The sequence below is a fragment of the Heteronotia binoei genome, chromosome 2 (genome assembly GCF_032191835.1).
Source record: "Heteronotia binoei isolate CCM8104 ecotype False Entrance Well chromosome 2, APGP_CSIRO_Hbin_v1, whole genome shotgun sequence".
Taxonomy (NCBI): domain Eukaryota; kingdom Metazoa; phylum Chordata; class Lepidosauria; order Squamata; family Gekkonidae; genus Heteronotia; species Heteronotia binoei.
The window spans coordinates 141,813,908-141,829,566 of record NC_083224.1 but is presented as its reverse complement, the minus strand read 5'-3'; the positions used below and the strand labels follow the sequence as shown (position 1 = coordinate 141,829,566).

The window sequence follows — 15,659 nt, the reverse complement described above, 5'->3', positions numbered from 1 at the left end:
TGTAGACTAATTTCTGGTGCTTTAGTATTTTCATCAGTATATCTAATTCTTATTGTGGCCAAATCTATGGATACTTAAATCCAGAGGCTGGAGCCATGAATAGACAAGGCATATATTTCTGCAAACCTGAAAAAAATTAGGTTTGCGCAAAAATCTGAAATCTAAAAAAGGATTACTGCGGGGAGGTAACTCTCCTAAAAATAATAGGAACATCTGTAACTTTAAAGAATTAATGCCTTCTGCAGTGACCATATTGGAGGTTGCTAGGCAACTACACCAGTATTGCCAATCTTTGAGCCTTGGTTTCTCCCAATAAAAGTCATGGGGCAGGGCCCTTTTCAGGGCTGTTTTGAACTTTGAGAGAAGGACTCATTGGAGTCAGGCCTGGCAGCAGCCAGCAAATGATTTGATACCCATGTGATTTACATGATTTGTGTTCAATAGCAGCCACTCCATGAAAGTGTGGTACAGTGGTTAGAGTTTCAAACTAGGATCTGAGAGACTCAAGTCTAAATTACCCCTCTGCCGGGGAAGCTCACAGTGTGAACTTGAACCTTTTAAACATTCTCAGCTTAATTTATCTTGCAGGGTTGTAGTGAGAATAAAATGAATGAGAGAACATTGTAAATTGCTTTGGTTCCCATGCGTGACAAAAGGCAGGATATAAATGGAAGAAGAAGAAGAATTGCAGATTTAATTACCCTTCTCTCTGAATCAGAGACTCAGAGCAGTTTACAATCTCCTTTATCTTCTCCCCCAACAACAGACACCCTGTGAGATGGGTGGGGCTGAGAGGGCTCTCACAGCAGCTGCCCTTTCAAGGACAACCTCTGTCAGAGCTATGGCTAACCCAAGGCCATCCCAGCAGGTGCAAGTGGAGGTGTGGGGAATCAAACCTGGTTCTCCCAGATAAGAGTCCACGCACTTAACCACTACACCAAACTGGTTCTCTGACAGTGGGAAATAGATAAAATGTAAGTTAGTGGGAGAATGGGCTGGAAAGAAGGAAGCAGGGAAAGGAAGTGATATGTGAGTTCCCAGGAGTAAAGAGTAGATAATGTAGGGAAGAAAATACAGGAGAACGCAAAGTGGACTCCACAAGTTCTTGTGGGTTTCCAGCTGTGCAACTGGGCCCAGCCTGGCAACTGCCGCAGTGTAACTGGGCCATAGTTTTCCTGAGCAGAAGCTGCCAGGGTGAGGGAAAGCTGAAGATGGTGATGGGACAGAGAGCAGGAGAATGGGTCATGGAGGTTGTGGTTTGAGGGTAGCTGTGCATTTTTGTTCTGTTCTTTCTCCCCTGCCTCCAATTCTTAAACCAGTTGGAGGCCAATAACACACTGGCTCTTCTTTACAGCAAAAGTGACTTTATCTTCCAGCTCGGCATGTGTATTTCTAAACTTGGCAATAGAACCATTCCTCCTGAAGGGTTACTTAAAAGCAGGTCCTGAACTGTCTGACCACAGAAAACCTTAATTAGTTGGATTCTCAGCAGGTGACAAACTATTCACACTTCAAAGTCGCTGTTTCACTTGCTTGGTATTGATCCCTTCTGCATGCAGCACAGTACTTCTTGAATACATTCAGATTTTAAGCGGAGGAATCAATTGTTTTTTTAAAAAATGGAGGGATCAAGTGTTTATTAAAAAATGGAGAAAAAACTCAAATGCCTGTACAAATGGAAAATCTTGTTTAGATGATTATAACTATTCTGAACATAAGCTGCTGTCCGTTGGTATAGTTGTTGCCATTTTAACTAGTGTTTGTTGTTTAAATTATTTGAGCACATAACTATAGAATTATATGGAACATTCTTAAAGTGTCCTAAAAAATAGGAAAAGTAGTAATAGTAGTTCAAGAGGAACTGAAAAGGAATATTAACACTTTGCTGTTTTTATCTTAACATCTTGCTTTGTAATATGAAAAATATAGTTCCTAAGTGCTCAAGACTTCATAACAAAACACAAGTAAAATTTAAACATGGATATCTCTGAATAATCTTGGGTGGTATTTTGGCCAGTTTTTTACATCATGTTAGGCTAACTTAAAATCAGTTTATTTGTTTATCCCAGTCATACTCTGTCCTGGACCCAAAGTGGCTTACATTGTTTTCCTGTCATCCATTTTATCTTCATAACACCCCTGCGAGATAGGTTAGGCTGAGAAAGTGACTAGCCCAAGGTAAAAATGGCAAGCTTCTTTGTCAGAATGGGAATTCAAACCTGGATCTCACAGATCCTAATTTGACATTTTAACCACTACACCCCACTGGCTCTAGCATTACGGGGAAATCTGTTGAAAGGGCGATGAATATTTTGAGTTGCTTATGAATATATATTAGAGTTGTGGTATAGGTTAAAGGGTTACCTTTTTGGATTAAATATACTTCAGTTTAGTAAATGAAAGTGATGTCAAAGAAATGAGACTGAATTAATGAAGTACAATGTTTTCCATGGGATGCTTTATCAGTTTCTCCTTGTTGTGAAATTTTGCTTATACAAACAGGCTATAGAACTTTTTCATTTTTTCAGTGGTGACTGCAAGATAGAATTTCCTTGGGTGATTTCCCCTTGCACTTTCCCAGCAATGAAATGCAGATGCAAAGTAGTTAAAATAAGGTAATATAAGAGTATAAAAAAGATGCTGTACAACTTAGAAATTCAGTTTTCTGTCAGAGAGATTTCTGAAATTTACCCAATATAATATACTAGGATAATTAACTAATCCAGGGGTGGCCAAACTTGCTTAATATAAGTGCCATGTAGAATAAACATCAGATGTTTGAGAGCCACAAGACATGAACAAATATCACACACATGTCTTTATTAAAACTCTTAATACTTTTTTTTAAACAGAAAAATAAAATACGTATGTATGCACTTTGCAACACGACCATGCTAGACAAAAGCTGGGAATAAAAGTCCCCACAAGACTAGCATAAGGAAAGGTTATGAAATTATTTTTTTTGCAGCAGTGGGAGAAGGAAACACACATGTACCATATAAATCACTAACCACCATTTGCATCATTATGCATCTCTCTTTGCCTTACACCAAGGTTAGTTCAAAAAAGCTGTGAAACTAAGGGGGGACCTCTTTAATTCTGCCCCTCCTTCCAGTAGCTCCCTCAGCTCTTGCACTCCCCCCCTCCACTCTAGGTCTCTGGGTGACCTCTGAGGTGGAGGAGAAGAGCTTGCAAATAGTTGTCTACCTATGTGTCAGTGCTCAGAGGCTGATTGAGAACCAGATCCTAAGCATGCTTACTTGAGAGTAAGCCTGCTTTAAGTTCCTCCTTGACCTCTGGGAGTTGCACAATATGTGTGAAAGAGCTGCATGTGGCTCCCGAGCCACAGTTTGGCCAGCCCTGAACTAATCCTTTGTTGCTTAATGACTTTCTAGGTTCTGTCGCTGTTAACTTGAATAGAATTTGTCTCTTAATAGTACTGTGACTTCTCTTGTAGAGAGAAAGGGTTTGGTCAAATATTCCAGGAAGCCAAGCATGCCACATTGGGCAGCAGCTTTTTGTTGTTGTTGTTCTGTTGCATTATAATGTTATTTGGGTGCAAGGGCAGCAATGAAGGCTAGTTGCCTCCTAATTCTACTGTGTCAAGGGCCAAGTTAGCCCTGCAGTATAGCAAGTGTTAGTCTGCAGTACAGCAAGTGTTGCAAGAAACCCAGTGGAGGTGAGGGTCCCCTGCCCCCTGACACCAGTGAGCCAATGGAGAGACTTACTAGTAGAAAGAGGTACATTGCTGGCATTGCACGAGAAGTGATATTATCATGCCAGCAACTTGGGACCACTCCAGCATTTGGGCAAAAAGTCTATGGCAGAAGCCAGTTTTACCATAGAGTTTTGCCTAAGGTTGCCAGCCCTGGGTTGGGAAATATCCAGAGATTTTGGGGTTGGAGCCTGAGGAGTTCAGGATTTGAGGCAGAAGGTCATAGAATCCAACTTCCAAAGCAGCCATTTTCTCCAGGTGAACTGATTTCTGTTACCTGGAGATCAGTTGTAATAGAGGGAGATCTCCGGCTATCACCAGGAAGCTGGGAACCCTAGTTTTTCCCAAATACCAAAGTGTTGTCCAGAATATCAAAGATTTCAGGTTTTCACGGCTGGTAACATCATTAGGGTTTGTAGAATCTTTCAGGCTCAAGTGCCGTGTTCTACTGGAAAAAGTTTTTCTTCCAGACATTTCGTTCTCGGCTGCGGAGAACGTCCTCAGTGGCGTTACAGCCGGAGCAGGCGCTCTGACCTTCTTGGCTGCTGTGCGTTGAGTGAGGCCAGGGCTGCTGGAGAGCTGCTATTTCTAGGCTGGAGGGGGTGTGGTGAAAGGGCAATAGGTTTGTGGATGTGCCCATTGCTTGGTGGGGCTTCCTGGAAGGGTAGTGATAAGGAAACTGGCTGCTGAATGTAACCATTGTTCTGTTTTAATTGCTGGGAGGGTTGGAAGGGGTGTGAAGATAATCGGCACTTGAGCCCGAAAGATTCTACAAACCCTAATGTTGTCCAGAAATTGCTGATATGATGATGTTACTTCCTGTGCAACAATTACCACCCATCCCCACTGGTTGCCGGAAGGAACCTGGCAACCCTAAGCATAGCAGAACTTCTCCTGCTAGCCACTTGCTTAAGTTGCTGGCTTCTTCAAGCAGCTACTGATGGCAAAAGTCACTGCAAGCTTGCCTATGATAAAATTAAATAACTTTACAGTTGAAAATGAATGCTGCTGTTTTCAAATAACATTTAACTGACTTACTAAAATATAAATATCCTGTTCATTGAAGTTGTGCTTTAAAAACAATCAATTACCAGTTAATTAACCATTCCCCCCGCTAGTTATATACCAAGCAGCCCCCACAGGGTTTGTGTTAGGCAAGTGCTTTGAGGCCTGTACTGAACCTGTATTTCACAGTTAGTAGGAATGTTCTGACATACTGCATTCAAAATTTCATTTGTGTCTTGAGCACATTTTCTGGTTTGACTTGGAACAACCGTATAGTTTACAATCATGGATGAAATATTTTCTTGTGTAAATGCTGACATTGGCTGGCGTTCAACCCCCAGTATATCGAATACAGAATTTCCCCACATCCCTTTTGATTTCTGTAGTCTTCAGACGCCTGGAAAGATGACTGGAGTTGCAAGGCTTACACAGAAAACACTTGTTTGGGTCAGCTTGGAATGATGAAATTGTGGGGATGAAAAGGGGGTGAAATTGTGCCTGCTCCTTCTCTCTCTTTTTGACAAGTGCAGCTCCGCTAAAAGTAGTGCAGCTCTGCTAACACTGTTTCCTTCTCTTGTCCTCCCTTACTTCAGTCCCCTGGCCTGCATGGTTGGTCTTCTACACCAGGGGTCCCCAACCCCCAGTCTGTGGACCGGTACCAGTCCACGGCCTATTAGCAACCAGGCCATTAGTTATATAATAATTTCATTATATATTACAATGTAGTGATAATAATAAGATGTTGGATTTATATCCTGCCCTCTACTCTGAATCTCAGAGTGGCTTACAATCTCCTTTATCTTCTTCCCTCACAACAGACACCCTGAGAGGTGGGTGGGGCTGAGAGAGCTCTCCCAAAAGCTGCCCTTTCAAGGACAATTTTGCGAGAGCTATGCCTGTTTGGTGTAGTGGTTAAGTGTGCGGACTCTTATCTGGGAGAGCCGGGTTTGATTCCCCACTCCTCCACTTGCACCTGCTAGCATGGCCTTGGGTCAGCCATAGCTCTGATAGGAATTGTCCTTGAAAGGGCAGCTGCTGTGAGAGCCCTCTCCAGCCCCACCCACTTCACACGGTGTCTGTTGTGGGGGAGGAAGGTAAAGGAGATTGTGAGCCGCTCTGAGACTCTTCGGAGTGGAGGATGGGGTATAAATCCAATATCATCATCTTCTTCTTCTGATCCAAGGCCATTCCAGCAGCTGCAAGTGGAGGAATGGGGAATCAAACCTGGTTCTCCCAGATAAGAGTCTGCACACTTAACCACCACACCAAAAGAAAGTGCACAATCGTATCATCCCGAAATCATCAAACCCACCCACTCCTGGTCCTTGAAAAAATTGTCTTCCACAAAACTGGTCCCTGGTGCCAAAAAGGTTGAGGACCGCGGTTGTACACAGTCTTTGCAACCATGGATAATAATCTTTCCTGGAGTTGGAAGTGCCTGCACATAAAGAAACTCCATTTTTTTTAATGTGCATGGATTTGGACATGTCACTTATTTAAAAAGTTTACATTCCTTATCCAGTTTATGTCTTCAGATCTGAAGGTATCTGAAGAAGTGAGCAGGGACTCACAAAAATTTACACCCTACCGCAAATTTTGTTAGTCTTTAAGGTGCTATTGGACTGTTGCTCTTTTCTACTGTTACAGACTGCCTAACGTGGCTACCCATCTTGATCTGTCATCCATTGATCCCTCATCCATTTGTCATTCTCATATTTTACAGTAATTTATATAACAAAGACAGCAATGAAGAATGAGAGAAATGTTTGAAGGCAAGAAAGCTTAACATAATGGTAGATCAAAAGGAAGAAAGTAAAAAAAGTTAACAGTTTTTAAAAATACAAAACACTAAAACTCTATGACTCAGCGTTTCTGAGTTTTTGTGTGTGAATGTATGTGCCATAGCCTGTATAACAACCTAAAGCTAAAAGATGATGTAGTTTCAGATTCCCAGTTCTCCCAATGAGTATATAGGGAAACTATTACACTTGAAATTAGCAGCAGGAGTGTCAGATTGCCATGAATTATTCCAGTGTCCTTTCAACATATGTTTAACATTTTTACTGAAGCCACCGGAAGTTAGAAGTTAAATGTCAAGAATGTTAGATTGACTTCTCAGTTGTAATGAAGCTGAGGAAAGTTTTTAATATCTTGGCTTGCTTCTCTAAGTCTTTGCCAGAGACTTCTGACAGAAAGGGAAGATTAATGTTAGCAGGCTGAAGCATGGTGCTGATTACTATAGAATGCTTCAGAGCAGCCCACCAGTGGGACTATGCTGTGATTTGCAGTACAAGGGAAGCCTTTGTCCAGTTTTATCAAACACCACATTTCTTACGAGATGCTTGCCAGAAAAGCACAGCAGGCGTGCTAGAAATAGTCTATTCCCTGTAAGGAAACAGCTTCAATAGAAACGTAGCAACTGGGAGAAACAAGAAAATTCATTGAGGCTTCTGGAAAACAGACTTGTACAGTATTATCTTCCTCAACTAGAGAATTTTTTTTTTTTAAAAAGTCACTTCATGTGAATGTTTATATGTGAAGAGAACTATTCAGCTAACTATAAAAGGCAAATAACAGGAACCTCAGGATTTTGAAGAATGTTAATGTTTTGAGATTCATGATGTGATCTTAAGCAAAGGTATATGTTTTTAAGCATATTAACTTAAAGGAATGTTGAAGGGAATAAGTCTCCTTAGGATAGCACTGTCTGTATTCTAACTTGAAACATATGAACATATGAACATATGAAGCTGCCTTATACTGAATCAGACCCTTGGTCCATCAAAGTCAGTATTGTCTTCTCAGACTGGCAGCGGCTCTCCAGGGTCTCAAGCTGAGGTTTTTCACACCTATTTGCCTGGACCCTTTTTTGGAGATGCCAGGGATTGAACCTGGGACCTTCTGCTTCCCAAGCAGATGCTCTATCACTGAGCCACCGTCCCTCCCCTAACAGCAACAGAAAATTGAAATATCATGGTAGTAAAGCTTACTGTGAATGGGCAACATCTTAGATATTCCCAGCAAAACTGACCTAGCTATTTAATAGCTAGTAGGAATATTCAGTGGTGTGACTTTAACCCCCCCCCCTCCAAAACAAATAAAACATGTTATTTGTATAATGTGTTAAAATTATCTTGTTTTCTTTATGCAGGGAACTCTTGACACTAAAAAACAGATGAAACAAATTGAGAGGAGGATATCTGAGTACTGTGTAGCTATTTTGAGTACTCTGATAGCTTCTGTGGTTATTGGAGTTCAACTGCCAGCCTTTGAATTTAGCAGAAGTGTACCACACAAAACTCAGCAGTAATTTTTGTCTTTATTGTAGAACAGTTTCTGCTGACTTTTATATTTTCTTAGGGAGAGTTGCCATTGTGTTTTTTTTAATCCAGTACATTTAGGGTTGCCAATCCCCAGTTGGGGGCAGGGGATCCCCTGGTTTGCAGACCTTCCCTCCACTTCAGGGTTGACGGAAAGCGAGGCTGGGGGAGAGAAATGTCTTCATAGGGTATAATGGAGAATTGATCCATGGGTATCTGTGGCTCTGAAGGAGCTGTGTTTTGAGGTGGAGGCACAAAATTTTCAAGCATCTGATGCCTCTCTTCAACCCTAACCCAAGTTTCAGGGGGGCCAATTCTATGAGCACCAGAACAAGGCACCCCTATCCTTCATTATTTCCGGGTGGATGGAAGGCATTTAAAGGAGTGCAGTCCCTTGAAACATAATGGCCATAACTCCCTTCAAAGTTCAATCATGCTTGTCACAGCCTTGCTCCTGGCTCTACCCCAAAAATCCCCAGATATTTTCTGAGTTGGACCTGGCAACCCTAGGTACATTTCTGGTATACATGAAGATATTTTGCTACTTAACGCAGTGTAGCCTAATTGTTCACATAACATTTTCTTAAAACAATTACAGTTTACAGAATTTATTTTTTCATCTTGCCCAACAACATCTTTCTCTCTTCTTACAGCTATAAGTTCATTTCAGAGGGGGTTATTTTTTGTTTGTTTTACTAATAATTCAGCGTAATTCTCTAAAAAGCTTACAACATTGTGATGTTTTACTTGACCCTAATAGAAATATCACTGTTCTGTTACTTTAGGATTTTTTTTTTTAAATGGACCAACATGACTATCTGTGGTTTCACATTAGACTAAAATCAGTCCCTGTAACATAATTCAGACGTTATACCAAATCACAGTTTACATTAGTTTACCACCCCAAAAATGACTTCAGGTTCACATGGTTTAGACCTTCATATCTGCTTTCATTTTTCATCTGTTCATTACTCCTGTTTCTATAAGGCATAAGAGGGTCATCACTTTAACTCTGGGATGTCAATTAAGCTTTCTTTAGCCATTGTTTGGTGTCATGTCTGAATTGAGCCTCTCTTTTTAACAGTGAATCTTCTCCAAACGGGCATTATGAGGCTTATAATGGAAAATTATTTGTTCACTTATTGTGGACCAGAATATAACCTGGTGCCACTTAGTTGAACCTTCTGCATGCTTTTCTGTTTTGTAGGAGGAAATTATTTAGGAGAAGACATATTTTCTGGGCATACATTTGGGGGCCTTAGACAGGGCAGGTTGGAACTGTGGAGAGAAATGAAGCCCAAATGCATTCCGCACCTACGCTGCTATAACAGGCAGAGGGGAATATGGTGCCAACAAAAGATGGAAGGAAGTAAATTCCTATGAAGTAACATTCTTGGACTGATTTGAGGGGATAAACAAAAGCCAGGGTACAGCTGTTAAAAGATACAGGTGCTCAAGAAAACTTATCAAGAAAACTTATGTTCCATTCTCCTCCAGATTTTTAGACTATAGATGCAGTAGATTTCCTCATATAACTCTACATTCAAAAAACTTCCTTAGATACAGCAGTTGCTTCAGTGCCTCCTCTTGAAGAAATTAATTAGATGGAATAGGGTTGCCAGGCCCTTCCTAGCCACCGGTGAGAATGTAAGGTTAGGGTTGTGAGATCCAGGTTGGGAACTCTTTTAGATTTGGGGATGTAGCCTAGGGAGGACAGGGACCTCAGTGGGGTATGATGCAATAGGGTTCACCCTCCAGAGCATCTGTTTTCTCCGGGGGAACTGATCTCTGTAGTCTGGAAATGAGGTGTAATTCCAGGAGATTCTGCAGTCTGGAAATGAGGTGTAATTCCAGGAGATCCCACCTGGAGGCTGGGATCTCCTGGAATTACACAGGTGTATTACACAGAATACAGGTGTTCCTAGGCTTTCTTTTTCTCTTTTGTGTGGAATTTCCTAAAGCAAGCATGAGTCACGTTCCTGATCTCTGAGTACTTATTCTTAGCAGAACAAGCCAGAAATGTACATTTATACAGGCATGTGCTTGTCTGTATGGGTGCAACTGATGCTCAGTATACTTTTCTATATCATGATAGAGCAGTAGTTTCTTATTTCAATGTCTTTTTTTATGAAGGAGATTGTTTTTTAATACATTGTTCCTAAAACCTGTTCCCCTTCCCCCATTTTTCCTAAAGGACCTGGAATCTTGTCTGCAAGCAAAACTGAAACAGGAGCAGCTGAATGTTCTCCTTCAAGTCCAAACCCTTCCAAAAAGGGTGGTTCAATAAACTGGTCTTTCCCTGATAAAATAAAATCCCCGAGGACTGTGAGGAAACTTTCTATTAAAATGAAAAAGTTACCAGAGCTCAGCAGGAAGCTGAGTGTCAAAGGAAATTCAAGCCATAATAGCTCAGAGAATTCTTCCTTGCTTAAAAATAGTCAGGATATAGGCCATGCATCATTGCCCTCTTCTGGGAATATAACAGCAGCTGCTAGCAGGAATGTTATAAGCCGGTATCACCTTGATAGCAGTGTGTCCTCCCAACACAACTACAAAAAGAAAAGCAATGGGAGTTGCAAGTCCTCAAGCAAAGGAGGCTACCTCAGTGATGGAGACTCCCCTGAGCTTATAACAAAATCAGGGAAACATGCAGCTGAAAGCAGGGCTGGGAAAGGAAAGGAAGCATTCCCAAACAATAATGGTAGTAAAGCAGAAATTGACATTGATGCTTTCAGACATTATAGCTTTTCTGACCAGCCCAAATGTTCCCAATATATATCTGGTCTCATGAGCATTCATTTCTATGGAGCTGAGGATTTGAAACCACCACGGATGGACTCAAAAGATGTCTTCTGTGCAATTCAGGTAGATTCAGTTAATAAAGCAAGAACTGCCTTGCTGACATGCCGAACAACCTTTTTAGACATGGACCACACTTTCAACATAGAAATTGAAAATGCCCAGCATTTAAAACTGGTGGTCTTTAGCTGGGAGCCTATGCCAAGGAAGAATCGGGTCTGCTGCCATGGGACAGTAGTTCTTCCTGCTCTTTTTCGAGTGACAAAGACTCATCAGTTAGCAGTAAAGCTGGAACCGAGAGGGCTTATTTATGTCAAGCTGACACTTCTGGAACAGTGGGAAAACTCTCTTAATGGACTAGATGGAGAACGAGAGCCAGTAATATTTGGTGTCGATGTTCGGAAAGTTGTTGAAAAGGAAAATGTAGGCTTGATGGTGCCCCTCTTAATGAAGAAATGCATTATGGAGATTGAAAAGAGAGGCTGCCAGGTAAAGTATTTTTAAATTTAATTTAAAAAAATTAAATTCACTTGTGTCAATATTTCTGTATTTCATGTTTGACACTGGGAGCAGCAGAGTTTGGGGTTTTTTTTCCTGTGAAAAAATATAGAAGCAGCTTCATTGGATACTGCTTTCTTATATCCCTTTGCTTCCTTAGTTTGGGTAATAATTTGCCATCGCCCGCAAGATCAGGGTAACATGATTCACCCAGACTAATCTGTGGATCTGCTCATTTATACCAAGTTCGGGGTGTTAGTGTCATTTTTTAAACAAAAAAACTGTGGTTGAAATATCTACAGATCTTGGTTTCTTCCTTAGTGTACCCTCTGTGGGGCTGGATTTGTGATGATCTTTTTAATGTTTCAACTGTCTTGTTTAAACTTGGCCATCAGTTGCTACATGTGCAATATTAGCGTGGTAGAGACCTGTAGGCTGGGTGGGTGTTGGGTTTATGGGCTAATGTTCCATATACAGTTGCTTTGCATGTGTAGAGGCCAGGTTTAAACAAGATGCTAATATATACCACCCCATGCAGGTCAGTTCTTCTGCACCATTGGTGTCATGTTGAAAACAATTCTCTAATGAAATGTGTGGGGAAAATTGGATTCATGTCAGTTTATTATTCTGTATACCTAATTTGGGTGGTGGTGGTTCTTGATATGTGGGAAGACTGCTGTGCTTTTAAAGTGGTAAGGGGAAGGAATGAGAACTTACTGATCCAGGAACAGGTGACAACTGTAGAGGACCATTGAAATAGGAAAAACAAACATATCATAAGGGAGAGGAGAGGAAACAGAATAATAGAAGCCACAGGGAAAGAGGAAAAAAAGAAATAGGATACAATGCAAGGCGAATGCATAAAGTGGCTTTGTGCTCTTATGCTTTGCACTGTTGTGGGAATGCAGTGTGGTTTTATGGCATGAGGGGAAGAAGATGAAAGGAATCTGTACCTTCCAGAAGGTCAACACATCTATTAGTTTTGTGAAGTGTTGGATGGTCTTCAGAATGGAATAGGAGGAAGACATACTTTTGAACACCTAGCTTGCAGCGTTACAAGCTAACTTACTTGTTGAATCTCAAGTTGTAGTAAATAGTGTTGATAGATAAAGCAAATGTATGTTTTTTATTGCTTCTCTGGGAATTAGTCATCACATGATAAGTTTAAAGTGCGTAACTGCTATTATCACTTATTGCACCAGTGCTCATAATGGGACTATTATATTCTATCACTTCAGGCAATTTGTGCCTATATTTGATTTATGCCTGCTTTTTTCTGAAAGCTTAAAATGGGTTACAATGTAGAAGCCTATTAGAATGGTTAACACTGTTCTTTTATTCCTGCCTCTAAATCCCTGGCTATGAAATACCAGCAGAAGTTAAGAAAGAAAGGCTCACACTTCTGGAAGGTTCTCAGACTGTAACTCCCCCTCCTCACAATCTGAAGTGATATAGTTAACTCTACCATCTCAGAATTCCAGCACATTGTGTTCCATATGTAAATGAGGCATTTTGAGTGTTCATGGAAAGACATTCTATAGTGAAGATCAGTCACCAAGAATACCTGTCTGTATATACTTCCACTCCTAAGTGAGATACACAGATGTCCAAGTTGTCTCGTTCTCCATTGGACTGAGGGCCAAAGACTATTTCTTGGGTATGTTGGAATGGGTAATGTAGTACTGTAGACCTGACTAATAGCAGGCCAAGGAGCAGTTCTGATGGTATATCTAGATGTGCAACTGCTATGTGAACCCCCCAGACTAATTGATACCAATTACTTGCTCTATCACTTCTCCACTTTTGGCTTAGAACTATAGCTATAAATCAGCTGTGAAGTAACACAGCTATCCAAAAAGCTCTTAGAGTAAAATTGTGTTAGCGTTATGAAAATAAATAACATGACACCTTTTCATTCAGTGTGGTCTTAGAGTTTCATACATTTTAAAAAATAAGGTTGATTGAAATGAATCCTAAATACTTTGACTTAGCTTTTTGAGGGGGAATTTCTGGTTGAACCTTTCAGACCTCTTTCCAGAAAAACTAGAAATGCCCTAAAGCTGAGTTCTTGAGGATTACATATTGGCTGGGAATCATTGCACATTGCTATTGAAACTCAGAGCTATGTGGAAATATTGGGTTGGATCCAGCTGGTTTTTTTCACTCAATCTCATCCAACTCCCCTCCTTACTACAGCCCCATCCCATATGCACATCCACATCCCATGATCCCCAGCAAAAGATTTTTGATGGTTTAAAGGGAATCCTCCCCCTTTTTCATCAGCAGAAAAGTTAGTTAGAACTAACCCATAATCTGATTTTAATTTAATTTTAGAATCTGCAATGTACTTAATACAACACATATTTTTCCCCCCCTTGTTGAAAACTTCTTCCATACACTAAATGATACAGGCTGTTTGTATCCCACTTCCTTAAGATTCTGGATTTTTGTACTGATATCCTGACCCTCCTACTTAAAATTGTATTGATGCTTGATATTTGATTTAATTTCTTGCTACTCCTTAAATGGTGAACTTGTCATGTGGTAAGGTTTATGATTTTGCTCCTAGGTTGTAGGCCTGTACCGTTTATGTGGCTCAGCAGCTGTCAAGAAAGAGCTCCGAGAGGCATTTGAAAAGGATAGCAAAGCAGTTACTCTCTGTGAAACTCAGTACCCAGATATAAATGTGATAACAGGTAATGAACTTGTTTTTAAGAAAGAGGTGAATATATGGTTACAATGTACAGAACGTCACTGTAAAAATAGTGTTTTTCATTTTGTTGGACCAAGGTAGAGTTTAGATATATTGTATAAGAAAGTCTTGGAAATACTTCTTAAAAATAAAGTCTGAATGATTACTCTTTTTGGCTTGAATTCACCAGTAATTTCTGCAAATGGAAGGGATTTTCATCTGTGGGGAAGGTCTTCTTTGCCTCCCCCAACTGCTGCAATCCAAAAGGATCCCTGAAATGCTGTTGCTGTGTGACATCTCCTGAAGAGCTTGGGGGGGGGGTGCAGAAAGCAGCAAAAAAATACCCCCTTCTGTTAGCAGAAATCCTCTAGATTATATCAGCCTTTGGCTGAAAGCTACATGTTGTGGTAAACCTATTTCTTCTGAAAGTGTAGGCTTCCCACCAATGCCTTTTGAAGTCAATAGTACAACTTCCCATGACATCAGGTGGGTATACATTTATTTATTTTTATTTAAAACAATTTTTGCTACCTTTCCATCCTATCAGTGTCTACAAGGTGACAAACATAAGGAATGTTGTGGGTGTATATATAATATTTCAACAAGAGGTGACTTTGTGGTACTCATGCAATTTCATCATATATTACCTGTCTTTTCCCCTCGTGAGCATGACAGATGATCTGTATTTTTTGCTAGGATTGCCAGTTCCTACCTGGCTGCTGGCAGGGGACTTAAAGGTCCACCCTGGGATGTTATGGTCAACACAAAAAGCACCAGCACCACGATGACACTGCCGTTGGGGTGACACACTAGTTTTTGGGCAAAGCTCTATGGTTTGAGCCCAATTTTACTGTAGAGTTTTGCCCAAAAACTAGAGTGTCACCCCCAACATTGGTGATATGATTTATTTATTTAATTTATATCCCGCCCTCCCTGCCAAGGCAGGCTTAGGGCTGCTAATCGTATGAGGGTCAGCAATAGCATGCCCAACCATTTAACAGTAAATATATTAGTAGTGGTAATCAGATTGGTCGATTTTTAAACTTCTGGAGGTCCCAGACATGTCTTTACATAGCATTCAGGAGAATCTGTGGGTGGGGTTTCCCCCTGCTAGCCAGAAAGCAGGCAATAGAAAGGGGTACCCTTCCCTGGACCAGGGACCTGCTAACCCTAATTTTTGCATGACAGTTTCATACCTTGATATACTGCAAGGGGGATCCTAAGTTCTAATGTAATACTGTAATGATAAAATATGTCTCTTGTTAATATTAGATTACTTGACTGATGCCCAAATAATGAACTTTTTTAAAATTTAGGTGCTCTCCATGCTCATGTAGTTCATATTGCTCTATAGTAGCATAGTTAAAGTTTCCTTGTGGCTTTTCCCTGTACAGTCCTAGTAGCATGCAGGAATCCAGTGGGCAGGCCAATTATGTAGCTCCTCCCTGGTGTCATTCTTCTTTCATAACTTTAGCACGGAAGAGGCAGAAGGATAACAACCTCAATTCATCACAGGCCTGGGGTTTTTAAAGTAAGTTTGTGAGACACAGATTTGTCAGGATGACTGTGGGTGCATCAGACTGGCAGGTTGCCCTGACAGTATCTCACATCTGGAAAAGCCACTAGATTT

At 40.8% G+C, this 15,659-nt stretch overlaps 1 protein-coding gene across 2 annotated transcripts in view; it reads left to right on the top strand.

Annotated features, from left to right (window-relative positions):
- SYDE2 (synapse defective Rho GTPase homolog 2) overlaps positions 1 to 15,659 on the top strand; it is a 60,834-nt gene that overhangs the window by 14,738 nt on the left and 30,437 nt on the right. For both annotated transcript variants that reach the window (XM_060232135.1, XM_060232134.1), the window contains exons 3-4: positions 10,235 to 11,328; positions 13,907 to 14,033. In XM_060232135.1, the coding sequence (XP_060088118.1) occupies positions 10,235 to 11,328; positions 13,907 to 14,033 (1,221 nt within the window). The remainder of the gene's footprint in view (positions 1 to 10,234; positions 11,329 to 13,906; positions 14,034 to 15,659) is intronic.